Source organism: Coturnix japonica, chromosome 1 (assembly GCF_054131305.1).
Source record: "Coturnix japonica strain WE chromosome 1, WE-NBRP24, whole genome shotgun sequence".
NCBI classification, from domain to species: domain Eukaryota; kingdom Metazoa; phylum Chordata; class Aves; order Galliformes; family Phasianidae; genus Coturnix; species Coturnix japonica.
The window spans coordinates 5,433,621-5,449,246 of NC_140663.1; the positions used below are offsets into that span (position 1 = coordinate 5,433,621).

A 15,626-nucleotide genomic window follows, 5' to 3' on the forward strand; every position below is an offset into this window, starting at 1 on the left:
CCTATTGCTCTTTGTTGCCTTATTTCTGTTTTCTGTTCAAACTGACTCTGTTGTTGAAATAAAATAAGAACTAATCTTAACCAATTCAGTCACTTCTCAAGGCAATCTTTCAGAAGGCCCCTACGATCACACTCAATTTCCACACTTCCTAATTGTATCTCTTCTTTCTCTCCCAATGGAAGATTGCAAATATTCTTATACCGTATTTCTATATTTCTTTCTCCTTGCAGTAAAGACCCTTTCTAAGTGAAAAGGATCTTTCGTAATACCTAAAATATATTTGTGACTTTAAGACTGGAAAAATAAATAAATCAAAGTAAAATCAAAATAAATAAATCAAGAATTTGACAGTGGCAGGAAATGAGAAGGTTAAGGGCTTCTTTCTCTGAGGTAAGCAACTATGCTAACTATGCAATTAAAACAAAAGAACTTCAGCTTTTGCTTCTCCCTTTGATCCTCGTGAGTTGCATTCTCACCTTCACGTTTCAAAATCGCATTAATTCTTTTAAAGAAATCACGGGAAATAGCAATACGTAATAACTGACATTTAGGTATTTTTAATAGTTCATCTGGGAGTAGATCAAATCACATAATGAGATCATTGTAGAGACTGAGAAAAAAAAACACACCTTTTTGAAACACCTTTGCATTTAACCAAAATCTCATGCAATCCTGCAATTTTCAGGGGCTAGAACTAACCAGTTATGAGAAGACACTGCAGCACTACTGAAGTCCTTCTCCTGCAATGGCTGGTGCTGAGCAATCACCTATTTCAGTATCAACAGTTATTTGTCTTCCCATCTCCCCATACTCACTTCCTGAGAAAGACCTGGATCCCTGATAATAAACAATTTATTTGTACAAAACTATAACCATAGGAGTGTCCGTGTCTGAAAACTCCATTCTGTCAGAAAGTTTTGCCTGCTTTGTACTATCATCCAGACAGTGTGAATTACTGAAACGTTTTCACAGTGCTTCCCCTCTATAAGGTGAACATCTGTAACAAGTATGGTCATAAGGAAGCAATCACATTCAGCTGATATGAACCAATACAAATTGCTGGCCCTCCTTCTATAGAGAATACAGATATAAGCATAACATTCAACATTCCTGCTGAATCAAGGCCTCACTGAAGAATGTATTCAGAATGTAGACTCACAAGTCATTCAATTCCACAAAACACTTTAATGAGAGCATGCATGCATATATTATTTCTGCTCATCTGCTAGGAGCTTTACTAGCTCTCTAAATAGTGTAAGCAAATAACATCATGGAGTGATAGCACTCATCTTCTATACATTCTTTCTATTGCTGACTAACCTTACAAAAGTATATATATACATATGTATTATATGATATATATATATTTATATATATGATTTATATATGATATATATCATATATATCATATTACAATATATGTGTGTATATATACATATAATATATATATGTATGTGTGTATGTTAATATAACATCATATGTATGTATGTGTTAGCATCAGACTCCCCCTGCTTCCAATATCCTTGATGGCTTCCACCCTATCCATTCCTTCCTCAGCATCTTTGAATCCATTCACGCAGCTCCATTTTTCCCCATTTTCTCTTCTCTTTTAAAAACAACCTGAAAACTCACTTCTTTCAGCTTGCTTTCCGTCACTACTGTCAGCTCCGGTGCTATCTGCTCCCTCTCTCTTGCCTGAGCATATTGAAAATAAGAAAATTAAGATTCACTCAAAGTTAACATAGTAGAGAAATAAAATAAATTACCTGAATTCCTGATTAATAATAGTCTTCAACTAACACATAAGCTTTCCTCTTACAAGTTGTATCTCAAATTTAACTGACTATAGACCCAAACTTATAGGAGGTAAGTTAAAAAACATGCATTGCAATGCTGTGAAGGATGCTATACCAAGACAAACATGCTTGGAAAACACGCATTTTGAAGAAAAGTCTTGTCTTCCTTGTATTCAGGCATAGAAAAGAGACTGAAGACATCAGAAAGAGATGCAGAAGTAGTACAAGACTTATCCACTCAGTGGACTGCCTGCTTCATTTATCCTATGTCCTGCTTCATTTCCCCCCCCATAACTCAGCCTGTCCCTTCTGCCACTGAAACTCACACTCCCAGATTATCACAACTAAAGCTGTTTCTTCATCTTTAGACCACTTAAAGATGCAGCTATAGCTCTTTTTATACTGGCACCCTCTTTTTATATCAAAGTTCTATCTCAGCCAAGAACACTGGATTTTTTTGTTTTCAATTGTATTATAATACAGTGGTTTCAATCTCTACTGGCTATCCACAGAACACTAATAATAACTTACTGCAAGCAAAAATGCATGAAATAATTCCGTAAGTATTAAAATTTAAAGCTGTATTTTATGGCTTAAGGACACGTGATCTCAAACCCAAGTGATTTTTATTCACAAGAAAAGGCTGTTAAAAAATAAAACAAACCAAACACTACCAATTCACTCAATGGAAACACACAAGTTTAAATTTTCAACAGCTGGTATCACCAAGTGTATAAAACTGAGAGCATCAGAATTCCAGATAGACATCACATGATCACTCTTTCTTTGTATGCTTCAAAGAAAGTAACACGTACACGCTGCTCACTTCTCAGATTTCTTTATCTGCCCATTCACTGAGTACTTTTTACCTAACTAGCAGGCTATGACCAATCTAGAATGAATTGCTCCTTTTAATTCCAAGATACCATCTATGCGTATCTGCCTCCTAGACACAAGCACCAAACTCCCTGTGGTTTTGTTTGAAATGTATGACCAAGCATTAACAACCCACTGTCCTGGAAGTTTATTAGAACTTAAGATCTTAAGCAGCTTAATGAGCTGATCATGTGACTAATCAGAAGTGCAAAATGAAAACTGATTCCAAAGAAGGTATGGCTTATAAAAAGAAAAAAAGAAGGAAATTTTATCCAGAATTATATCAATTCTCTTTCAGAAAAAAAGTTCTGCTCTAGAGCTGTTCATGTCACTTTCCCCCCCCCCCCCACTTGTGAGGTTTCATAGACAAGTCAGGAAGCATCAAAGAACTCCCAAGCCCAGTTCTTTTCTTTTTACCTTGTTCATCAAGAAGCTTTTTTGTAAGATCTTCCGCTTCATCTCCACAGTCCAGTTCCAGCGGATCATCATTAATATCCAGGTTCTCCAGCTCCAACTCCAGATCCTCACTTCCAGGAGCTGCTTCCTTATTATCTTTGGCATCTTTTGAATCTATTTATAATTAAGTAGAAGTACTAAATCATTAAATACATCGATCATAATTAAAATCCAAAGACTTGCACTGTTAAACTTATGACTCTCTCGCAATGCCTTTTTACCTCATTTCCTTTCAACAAGTCTCCCTAATTCTTGAGCCTACACTGTCTGACCTGCTACGTCTCAGAGCTTCGACATCCTTCATATGGCTTTATCCATATGCCTGGAAACTACAATTATTTAGTCAGATAATGCTCTGTTGTGTATTGCCAACAGTTTTTACTTCTTTCATTAGCTCTGAACTATACTGGAAACTTCATTGAATGATATGCAGACATTCAAATACAATAAATACATTTAGAAAAGCAGCAGATTAAGTCTGGAAGTGTTTGAAACAGGTTGCCAAGCAAAACTGCATGCTGGAAGGCTCAGATACAATGACCCAAATGAATGAATGCATCACAAGCACGTTGCAAACATGACTTAACAGACATTTAAAGGTAGAAATTCTAACTTAACATTTGCACAACGCATTCTTTATAAGTCAACTGATAGCCAAATCAACATAGGAAACTGAAGTATTTTATGAAAATCTCCAAAAAAGTAACTAAAAAACAAATGCAGATGATCTAATATGAATCTTACAATCACATTTCTCCTTGGGATAAAAAAAACATCATGAATTTCAAGTTGCAGATTCAGGAACCCTCAGGGATTTTCTTTCCAGTTGTCTCCAAATGCCCTTTAGACAAAGTTTCCAACCTCCCCTGGGCAACCTGCTCCAATACTCAATTCCCCTCACAGGGAAACGTTAGAAACTAGAAAGAAGACTGTGAGCTAGGAAGCTGAGATTCCATTCTGACCCAACATTGATCTGGCACACATTCATCAGGAAACTACCAAGTTAATGTCTTTGCTCACAATCTAAATGCTCTAACAGGGCTCTTATTCAAAAATGCATCTTCTGTCACATTTTGAGTCAGTGATGGTAAATATCACTTTTAACCCATTATACCTAAAGCAGATTATAACTAAAGGGTATGAACCTGGAGTCCCATCAGAAGTAAGGAAACATCCAGTCCTCACAATCTACTGGAACTTTATGATCAGATGGCCATAATTAACAACCTAGTGAAAACACAGAGTGAACACTAACATCTCTCTAAGAAGGTAAGGTCCTAAGTTTCCCCACAGAAAATGTAGCATTAACTTACACTGTTCACTCATCAATTATTTTAAATTTTTAATTCTATTAAAAGTAAATGCAATTCAACATTTTTCTTTAAGTAACACTTAGGTAATACCTATCCCCACATACACAACACCCTAAAAAACACACCTAAACCTGCGTATTTTCTGATGACCACATATTTTATTACAGACTCACTACCTGCATCGATTTTTCTTATCTGTCAGAAAAGATATATAAAAATAAACAAAAAGCAAATATGCAAAAAAACCTCATGTTTAAGTATTCTACCTCTTGATTCATCCTTGCTGGAATCCTTGCTCTGAGAACACTTTTCGTTATCTTTAAACAAAATTGCTGGCACAAAAGCCTTCAAGTCAATGAGATTCTCATAGAAGTTTCTAGCATCCTCATCTTCCCAGATGCCACCTTCCAGGTCATATTCTCCAGGCTTTCCTGGTGTGAAAATATCAATGCCAGGTCCATGTTCTGCAGAAATGCAAAACCATAATAAAGTTATTTATGCAAATTTCTCACCTTAATAAGGAAGGAGACATCTTCAAAAATTAAAAAGCACGTTAACCTGCTCATCATTGCCATTATTTTCTCATAAATGTAATACTTTATACTTTAAGTTAACTTGTAGTAATCTGATCTGATATTTCAATATGCAATCTTCAAGTTTTGAATTTGGCATTCACAGAAAAACAGGCAATCTGTTTGACAGTTAAATCAGGTAAAGGCAATAGACACATTATGTCCTGCATGATGGACTATACCCAGTAGTATTTAAAGAACAGAAGGTTACAAAGCATAACGAAAGCAAAGCACTCATGAAATACAACATTTTAAAGCTCAAGATCACTTCAGATGGAAGGTACACTCGTACCAACAATATCTCTGAGTATTCTGAAATAAGGCATTAAATAGCTTTTCATATGAAATGCTGCATCTCTCAAGAGGTCAAAGAAACACCTACTGAATTACCTGCTGTAACAGTATGTTCCTACTCATAACATCATGACAAAACACATTTCAAATTCATTTCAGAACAATACTGGTTTATAAAATATATATAGCTATTTAAATATTAAGAAGGCATTATTATTAAATGGATCAGTTTTGAATTTCCATTTATTCCAATATTACCTAAAACAATCTAAAGATATTACTTCAAACACAGTATGTTATGGTTACAGTTGCATGTTAGGTTTAATTACTTAAATAAGCAACACTATTATTTATTCCTTGATATCTGTAAGGGGGGAGGAAAGGGAATAAATCAAAATAAATGAATGGAAAGAATGCATCGGTAAGAACGTTCAGTCAGCTTCCCCCCACATCCAAACCAGCTCCAGCATCCTGTTTACTTGCTCTAGATGATGGCCTACCCTCAGGTGTTGGTTTGTCCTGGGGAAGGTCAGGCATATTTTCATCCAGAATATCAGCCAGAGACTGCGAATTTGCCAACAGTTTCTGATAAGACATCGCAAATTCCTCATATTGCTTATGTCGGTCTTCACTCAGTTCACCCTTGGAGTGAAGAATGCGCCTATAAAGATCAAAGACAAAGTGAGACAACTTTCTTAAAACATATTTGAGCTACGTTGAATCACTACCAATTTATCTATGAAAGCTAATCCTCCCTCTGAGGGGATTGCAAATATACAGTAAGCATTTGGGCAATGCTTTCCAACACCCACCCCCTCCAAAAGCTATGCTGATTAAACGAGTTCAATATAACCAGATGTAGTATAGTCACAGGAGCTCCACCTTCCAAAGAAAACAGCTGACAAACAAACAAACTCCTTGTTTTTTCAAACACGATTGTCCTGTAACAGTTTTGCACCAGGAACTCTTGTAATAAAGTACAACATTCAGCTAACACAGAAGTTGGATAAAAGCTGCGGTACATATGTAGCAGTACAATTCCTTGCAGTTCCAGTGATTCATTGGAGGACCACTGCCAGGAGGCTCAAAACAGCAAAAAACAGTAGGACACTAAAACAAGCTGAGTTATTTCAAGGCTATCAGTCCAAGCTGAGAGTAGTTACATCTGCTTTTTTTCTCCCTTGTTCTTTCATTTCTTTCATAAGAAGTACTCAGGCTAATTTTAAAACACCCAGAACTGCTTTCAAAAGAAGCTTGTGTTTATAAGAGTATGAGCACTGCCTGCAATCTCTTCTGCTTATATACTTTTCTTAACCAATCTAAATACAATTAATACCCAACAATTTAGTCAACTCAGCACCTTGTACCAGCTTAAAAATGGTCACACTTTTTTTAAAAACAGAGTAGACAGTGAAATTCAAAACTCTTCTTCATTTATTTTTTCCTTTAAAGAGCATTGCATCTAAGTATTAACCTTATACACATCTGGTTGGAAGGGACCTCTAGAGATCATCGAGTCCAACCCCCCTGCCAAAGCAGGTTCCCTACACCAGGTCACACTGCTCGGCATCCAAGCGGGCCTTGAATGTCTCCAGAGAAGGAGACTCCACAACCCCCCTGGGCAGCCTGTCCCAGTGCTCTGTCACCATCACTGTTAAGAAGTTCTTGACAGAATCACAGGGGTTGGAAGGAACCTTCAGAGATCATTGAGTCCAACCCCCCTACAACCTTCCCTACAAAAACATGCTATTCAGAATGGGTTGAGACCACGAAAACCTCAGGTGCTTTCTGAAAGGTGTTTTAGATTGACATCGCTCAGCAAAATCAGACACCAACTACCAGGGATGCAAATAAAGGACTTATTTCTCATTTTAGAAAGAAAGCTTTGCCTGAAGTTGGAAAGGATTCCCCCTTCTGCCTGCCCTGATCCACTTTAACTCCTGATTTCAAGAAACAGAGGTAACCTGAAGTCTCATATTGTGTCAGAAAACATCAAAATCTGAGGTTAATTTCATAGAAGTTTATAAAGTAACATGAAGATTTTCCCCACGGCAACTTCAGTAAATATCAACCAGTTACCATGTGTTCATCTATAAGTTAGAAACAAGCAAAAAGTACACTCCTGATTCTAGTAGAGTGCTATGCAATTTCTGAAGCCTAATTTCAAGAAGAAATACAACCAAGTACTCAGAGTAGCGCCCCTACAGAAGCTCGAAATTCCAAGTGTCCCAGACTTTAAACAAGAAATCTCAAGAAACTTCAGCAGTTCGAACCAAAGGTACATAATGCTGCAGTCTCTGCTAGAGCTAAGCTTGCCACAGAAGACTGATGATTAAATTATCATCAGGCTTTTATTAAGCAGATAAATACACAAACCAACCACATTCTTGCCAACACACGCCACTGTGTTACGGTCTAAAAGTTCTCTAACAGTCTGAGCAATATAAATTCAGGGATATCAATACTGGCGTTTTGGTTTTACTGGTAACTTGGGACTAGAAAGTCATCTTTTTATACAGGACATTCACAGGGCAAGAAGATTTCTTTTGCTTACTTGAATCAAAACATGATTTAGATATCTTGCTAGAGAGCAAAAGGCATTAACAGTAGCAAAAGCTCTATTTCTCATCCCCTCTCACAACGGCACACCTAAATAACATGCACTACCAAGCTTCAGTTAGCATTAAATTCAAGCCAAGCTCGAGTCAGTTTATGATCCCCTTAAAGACAACAGTGGACTGAGACCAGCTAGGACTGCAGCACAGTATCTATCAGCATAGAAGGTCAAAGTTGAAAACCTTGATTTGGGAACATCGAATTTGGGTGTGTTCGAAGTATCACTTGGCTCTGTGCTAATGATCAGCATTTTGACTGAAACCTGTGTACACACACAGTACCACATCACATATCATTTCTACTGGCCTGAAGTGCTTCCAAAAGGATACATAACAACTGCAATCATTTAAGACCCACAGCTGGCTTTAGCTTCACTCTAATATAATGTCATCTCAGGATGCTTTAAAGAAAAAAAAGCACTTAAAAAAAAAACAAAAACAAAACATGTTTATAATAAAATTATTCCGATTTTTAAAAGTCTGTGTATTAATCCTTCAATATTAATATATATTAAAAAAGGATTTGAATCATATTGTCTATACCTTTAAGCTTCTGCTTATACAAAAAATATTAGATGAAGTTTGAGGGGTACTTCGTTATTCCAATCTTATTTTTCCTCCATACCTACTACTGGCAATACTGGTACACTAGAAGGAATGTGAATGAGCCAAAAACACTGTGGCAGATGCTCTGTTAGACAGGTGTGGGTGGAAAGGGAGAAATCAGATTATGTCAACTGGAAAAGGCCAGTACCAGCTGGTAAATAAACAAGACACTCAAGCAGCTATGGGAGCACCACCAAAATAACTGAGTTAAGAGAATTAAAGTTCAAAGTCAACCTGCATTGTCTTCAAAGATTCTTGAGGGATCTGGGTTTTCAGTTGGTTGGATTTCTTGACACACTTTTTGGCATACTGCAGAACAGACATCTCCTACACACCTCTAACAAGACCTTCTTGGTGACAAATACTACAACAAATCTAGGCATTTCAAAACCAAACTATTGTTTCCTCCATAAACGAAAAGCAACATTTAAATGTCACCTGTTTTGTCTTTCAATATTTTGTAGCTCCCTGTGGTCCCTTTTCAGGTGTTTGGTCAAAGACGTAAAGTATTCCTTCAACAAATTCTGGAAGGGCTGTTGTTTCTCTGGGCTAATTATCTCACTAGGAGGAAAGCTCAAGTTAAACTTCTCTGCAACAGTTTTTACTTTCCTTGGTACCAAACCAGCAATGTCATCTCCACAGTGCCGACAAAAGCTGATCACCACAGAAACATGAGTGTGCGATTCTCGATCAGCGTTAATAATATTTTTAAGTTGCTCATAGATTAAAGACAAACCTTCCTTGTCAGTGAAAATCCCAACTATAGTCAGTTCTGCAATAAAACGCAAATCAGTTCTTAGCTTTGTAATGTTGGGAGTCTTCTCTTCTTTCCTTGCTTCAAAATGCTTTTTCCAAGCCTGAAGTAATGAGGGGGCAAAATCAGCATAGCGCTGGTGAAAGAGAGAACACAAGTGCACAGCGCAGTTCACGTCTGATATTTTCAGTTTGGCTTCCACAATAGAAGCTACTGCTTCCGCAATGTATTTGCTTAAATTCAGGCTATTAAAATCGTGGGACAAGGAGTCCCTTTGTTGCTCTGTAATGGTTTTTAGCTTCTTAACAAAAGCCGTGTTCTTCTTCAGACTGGAGTCTAATCTGCTGAAGAAGTTTTCCTCAGGGCGATTGTCCGGTGCGTTCTGGTTTTTGCTACGAAGCTCTTTCCTTGCCTGATGGCGCTCCCAAGCCTCCTGATGCAACTGGTGGGCTTCCTCTTTTTCTCTAGGAAAAGAAATAGGACTAATTATCATTACAGCACCTTACTCCCATGTTAACAGGTCAAAGAAAGTGAGTTTGAAATCCGCCAGTAGTGCTGAAAAGTACTAAAAGACTATTTTTCACAAGTTAATCCTAGAATGCTAAAGCATCTGCTTGATAAACCACTGCTTGAATTTATTGCTCCAAAAAGCAAGTCGCATTTGTTACAAAACTGAATTTCTCATGTTCTTCTATGTACAACATCTTAATCCCATCAGACCTGCAAAATATAAACATGAAACTTCATTTACTCCAGACTAAGATAAGTTATTACAGAGCAGGACAGCAACCTCTTAAGAAGTTACTGTACTAGACCTAAGGGAGATCTATTCCCAAACCACTGAAATAAAGGAAAATCTTAAAAAACTGAATTACATCTGCCCCAGCTGGAATTTGGCTATGACTCTAGGTAACAGGTAATAGCTATGACATTGTTCTCCATCTTCAAAAGTAACATACTTCATATACAAGAATGTCCAGAATCTTGGCTTTACTGTTCTGAAGATGCTATCTTCAACACTGTAATGCCCTCTGATATCATACTAAGAAATACTGTCTTGGTAAGATCACATATTGAAGTGATGGGTTATGTTCTGCCTTTGCCATCCATATATCAATTGACTATGAATGGTGAAAAGCAATTACAGCCATTGCTCACTGTAGATTTGCTCCCTTACAGTCTGTGGACTCACAGACCTTGTGCTTCCAATTTTACAACGCTAACATTTCTCTACCAAAATAAATTGTGCTTCTTTATCATCTATCTGTGCTTCACACGATTATCATACAGAAAACACCACCAAAAACCCATCCTAATGGCTAACGTAACAGAGGTTGAGAGATGAAAAGTCACAACGATGTAAAAATTAGCGTTCTCACCCAGGCACATACAGTTTGTAACACTACACACAACTCATTAATTCAAACAGTTCATCTTCTGTAAGTGCCCACAGTCCTCACAGCAGGACTACAGCACACAAGTATTTAAGTACAACTTACTTCAGCTGAGCAGCTGCTTCTTCTTGTTGACGTTTAACTTCCTCCTCTTGCTTCTTTTTCTCTTCCTCTTCGTGTTTCTTTTTTTCTTCCTCTTCTTTCTTCTTTTGCTCTTCTTCTGCCTTCACTTTATCCTCTTCCTTTTTCTTCCTCTCTTTGTCTTCTTTCTTTCTTTTATCCTCATCCAGTTTTTTCTTTTTATCTTCAGGAACCTTTACAGTCTCTCTCTTTACCCCAACTTTGACATCATCTTTTGGCTTCTCCCTGGTGCTCACCGGTCGCCTTTCAACAAATTCCTTTTCTTTATTATTTAGCAGAGATTCTTTTTCATCCATATTTGCTGACTTTTTGCGCTCAGCTGGCATCGTGTTACCCAGGTAAGTCTGCAGAACCACAGGAAAATAAATATTGTTAACGTGCTGTTGACATATCAAAGTCACTTTCACAGCCCACCCATATTCAATTCTTAACCCAGGGTTAGGGTTAAGGGTTAATTGAGGTCAGACAAGATAGCCCCTGCTCTGGGCTATCCCAGCACATCCTAAAAGCCACCAAGGAAAGAGACTGCACAGCCCTCCTGGACAACCTGCTTCAATGCTCCACTGCCCTCATGGTGAAAAGCATCATCCCATTTTCCACCCTCCTCAACCCTCCCAAGATGCCCCCAGTTGCTGGGAGCATTCATCCACACAGCACAAGTAGCAGCTGGAAGAATGCAGTGCTGAATACGATGTATGTACAAGCTTCCCTGCCAGTAGTACAAATGTAAAAGATAACAGAAAAGCTGTAATTAGCAAGAATGATCAAAGGCTAAAACACCTTGACTCTACCCAACTGACTTCTCTTTTCCTCCCATATGTAAGAGCTTCATCATCTTTATGGCTTCCAGCCCTTTATGACTTAGCTCTATTTGGTGAAGGGATCCATAGACAACATACACTCAACAAGAAAGGATAGACTCACAGAATAGTTAAGAATTGAGTGAGAGTCTGGATGTCATCTATTTCAAATTCTTGCTGAAAAAGGGGTCAAAATTAGGAACTTGTCCCATAAACTTTTGAGTATCACCAATTATGGAGATACAGCAGCCTCCCTCTGTCCTCACTGCAGCAACTGGATATTCAGTGTTGAAAAAAAACCTTCTCATATCATCCTTGAATTCAGTATGGTCCAACCTGTGCCCGCTTGTTCTCATTCCTATCCATGTGCTGCTCCAAGGACAACTTGGCTCCACCTTCTCTGTACTGTCCCACTAGGTAGCTGCAGCCAGTAATAAGACCTGCCCTTCTCTTCTTACAGATGAAGAGACTGTTCTCTTTGCTGGTAGCTCTCACAGGGTCTTGCTCCAGTACAGCAATGACTTCCTTGGAACAGAGAACCCATGACTAGAGCTGGTATCCAGATGTGAATTTGCAAGTAACAAATAAAAAGGAAAAAACTTTGAACCTGCTGGCTTGTTACTACAGTCCAGAACACTGCTGGTCTCACTACATGGGTATTCTTGCCTTTCTATATCTCAGTGATGAAAATAAGCTGGATTCACATATTCCATGCATCTACTTGAGAAAATGGATAATGAGATGCTTGCATCTCAGACCAATTAAGTACTTCCAATATTCAACTACTTTGAAAGATTTTGAAAGATAACTATGACATCACACTAAAGAAAGCTTATTTCTTACTACATAGTTCACATTCCCTGGCCCCACCACAAACCATAACACAACAGATCCATATATTAACAGTCTCATGTGGAACACCTGCATTATCTCAGATGTTTGCATGTGTCTTATGAAAAGATATAGCTGCAAAAACTGGCAGTGTTCACATACAGGCAGTGAAACTTTCGTGGTAAAGAACCCATTGGAGCTCAGCTACTGGTTATTGTAAGATCTTTATATAGTTGATACCTTCAAAACATCTAAAACTGGTTCACAAATAAAGGGAAATAGAGAAAAAATTGTACCAGGCAGTGGGTTTGCCTTGGTCTCATTCCCACATGAAGTCAGGCTGCAGATACAGTTTGGACCAGGTAAACACAATGGTAAGGTGACATTAAGATACACATTAACACAGCTTCTATTCTGTACCGAATGCTTATGTGAATGTACTTGTGGAAAGGCAGGATAATGACAAGAGCTTCATAAGGTAACAGAAGAAATTAATGCTCATAGATGACAATCAGAAAGGACGAGACACACAGGAGACAACGGGTCTGTGAGCTCTTCATCTTTCAGCAATATAATTCCATATCAATATTTGAACTCTCTGAAATTCTTCTTAGTTCCAACACTTACAGGTGCTGCTTTCAGAAAACCACTGAACTTTTTCACTATTTGAACTACCTTAACTCATCTTTATTTTCTCTTTTAAAGTTGTGGCTGAATTTCTTACTTGGCTGTTTTTCATACTAACTTCAGTATTTGAGAAATCTATGGAATGGGGTTCAAAATACTCCAAGATCAAAAGCTTTATTAAAACAAAAAAGAAAAAACAACCTTGAAATACAGAGGTAACATTCATGATGAAGCATCTACGTAAATACTTAATCTGAAAGGAAATAAAAGATACATAAAAGTCAATCAGCATCTCTCGCCACCATTCACAATAGAAGGATAAACATCATCACCTTGGCCTGATAAGCTGAATACTCACAAAGCAATAAAAATCTGTTGTTGAAGACTGCAGTACCAAGATCTCAATCCTTACAGACACAGCTTTGGCTGGAGGTGAAGTGGGGAGGACGCACAGACATACAATTTATTCATTATTATAGTGATTTAATTCACGTATTTTTTTGTACTGGTACTGCAATTTCAACTGATCACATCAGCATTCCTTTATGCGGGTGCTCTGTTAGGTCAGGGAAATAAAGAACAAAGACAGGAAGCCCCATTTCTGACACTCCAAAAAACCTTAAAGAGCAAAAACTTAGTCAGAAAGCACAACACCAAAAAAAAACCGAGAAGTTTGCAGAGAACGTGAATTGTAATTAAAGTTACTCTTAACTTTAAGGAGACAAAACGAGATGCAAAATATAAGAGAATCACACAGAATGACCTGGGTTGGAAGGGACCTCAAGGATCATGTAGTTCCAACCCCCCTGCCTGGCAGGGCCACCAAACATACACCTTTACTAGATCAGGTTGCCCAGGGCCCCGTCCAACCTGGCCTTGAACACCTCCAAGGACGGGGCATCCACAACCTCCCTGGGCAGCCTGTTCCAGGACCTAACCAGGAATATAACCAGAAATAACAGGAATATAACCAGAAATAACAGGAAATCTGAGCGTACAGAACAGGAGGGGGGAGGAAAGAGGAGGGTAGGAAAGAGGGGAGCGATAAACAGGAATGCTGAGCCAGGCGGGCAGTTTTACTTTCGATTCCGCTCCTAAGAGCTGTCAGAGCTGCAGGAACACCCCCTTCCTTTAAGGACCAAAGGCCTGAAGGTACATCGCGATAGAGATAAGGAGCCAAGCACTTCTCAGCTAACAACCCTCCCCTGCCTGCGGGGCGCTCCTAACCGCGCACACAGGCCCTCCAGCCGCCTTCCCTTTAAGCCTGAAGAAACCACCGCCTCACTCAACACCTCAGCCCTTCCTCCTCACCCTCCCCCTGCCACCACAGGCCTCTCTCTCAACCTCCTCACGGCTCCCGCTCCCTCCAGCCCCGGGCCCTCCCTCACATACATAAAACAGCACCTCTCCACCCTCCGTGCCTCTCACCGCCCCACTTTAGACCCGCTACCTGCTCCCGGTGCAGACATCGGCCCGGCCGCCCGGGCAGCGCCGCCTCCTCCTCCAGCCGCCGCCACCGCCCCCTCCCGCCGTTCGAGGCCCCCACTCTTCGCTCCCGTCACGCCGCCCGCCGCGCTCCAAGCCGGGCAGACCAACGCGCTGCCTGATTGAAAGAGACGCTCAAAGCGAGGTCGTTCCGCGTTTCTTCCGACGTTCAGACGAGAAAGAACGGGAGGCGAAGCCAAGCCGAGTCGCTGCGGTGATTCAGGATGGCTCAGAGAGCCGCGCATCCCGAGCGGCGGGAGTCAGGCGTCGAGGCGGGCAGCCCCAAGAGGGGTCCTGAGGGCGGGCGGCCCCGCTCGGGTTACCGGGAGGCTGCGGAGGCGGAAGTGGCTGCGGGCGGAGGGGAAGAGCGCGGCGGGGCCTTGTGGGCATGCGTGACGTCACCGAGTGACGTCATCGAGTGACGTCGCCGAGTGACGTCATATTCCTCAGCACCACATCCAAGCGTTTCTTGAACACTCCCATGGTCGGTGACTCCACCACCTCCCTGGGCAGTGCATTCCAATGCCTGACTACCCTTTCTGAGAAGTAATACTTCCTAATGTCCAGCCTGAATCTCCCTTGGCACAGCTTAAAACCATTCCCTCTAGTTCTATCACTGATTACACGAGAGAAGAGGCCAACCCCCAGCTCACTACGACCCCCCTTCAGGAAGTTACAGAGAGCTGTAACATCTCCCCTGAGCCTCCTGTTCTCCAGGCTGAACAATCCCAGCTCCCTCAGCCGCTCACAGAATCACAGAATCACAGAATGACCCGGGTTGACCACTTTCCTAGTAAAAAACTTCCCCCTAACATCCAACCTAAATCTTCCCTCTTTTAACTTAAAACCATTTCCCCATGTCCTGCTATTATCAGCCCTTTTGAAGAGTTTATTCCCCTCCTGGGAGTAAGTTCCCTTCAGGTATTGAAAGGCTGCAATGAGGTCACCCCGCAACCTTCTCTTCTCCAGGCTGAACAAACCCAACTCCCTCAGCCTGTCCTCATAGGGGAGGTGCTCCAGCCCCCTGATCATCTTTGTGGCCCTCCTCTGGACCCTTTCCAAAATC

At 40.1% G+C, this 15,626-nt stretch overlaps 1 protein-coding gene across 11 annotated transcripts in view; it reads right to left on the bottom strand.

The window, feature by feature from the left end:
* The window catches only part of UPF2 (UPF2 regulator of nonsense mediated mRNA decay), a 48,527-nt gene extending 33,928 nt beyond the window's left edge, over positions 1–14,599 (bottom strand). For 2 of the 11 annotated variants that reach the window (XM_015869361.3, XM_085512135.1), the window contains exons 1-7: positions 14,526–14,599; positions 10,782–11,161; positions 8,967–9,746; positions 5,808–5,968; positions 4,708–4,905; positions 3,090–3,242; positions 1,633–1,695 (exon numbers count right to left, since the gene is read on the bottom strand). In XM_015869361.3, the coding sequence (XP_015724847.1) occupies positions 1,633–1,695; positions 3,090–3,242; positions 4,708–4,905; positions 5,808–5,968; positions 8,967–9,746; positions 10,782–11,143 (1,717 nt within the window). In that variant the 5' untranslated portion in view covers positions 11,144–11,161; positions 14,526–14,599. Of the gene's footprint in view, positions 1–1,632; positions 1,696–3,089; positions 3,243–4,707; positions 4,906–5,807; positions 5,969–8,966; positions 9,747–10,781; positions 11,162–11,953; positions 13,246–13,276; positions 13,329–13,433; positions 13,694–14,525 lie in introns of those variants that run through there. The other 9 variants (XM_085512101.1, XM_085512090.1, XM_015869531.3 and 6 more) reach the window with 6 other exon arrangements.
* Between the last annotated feature and the right edge of the window lie 1,027 nt (positions 14,600–15,626).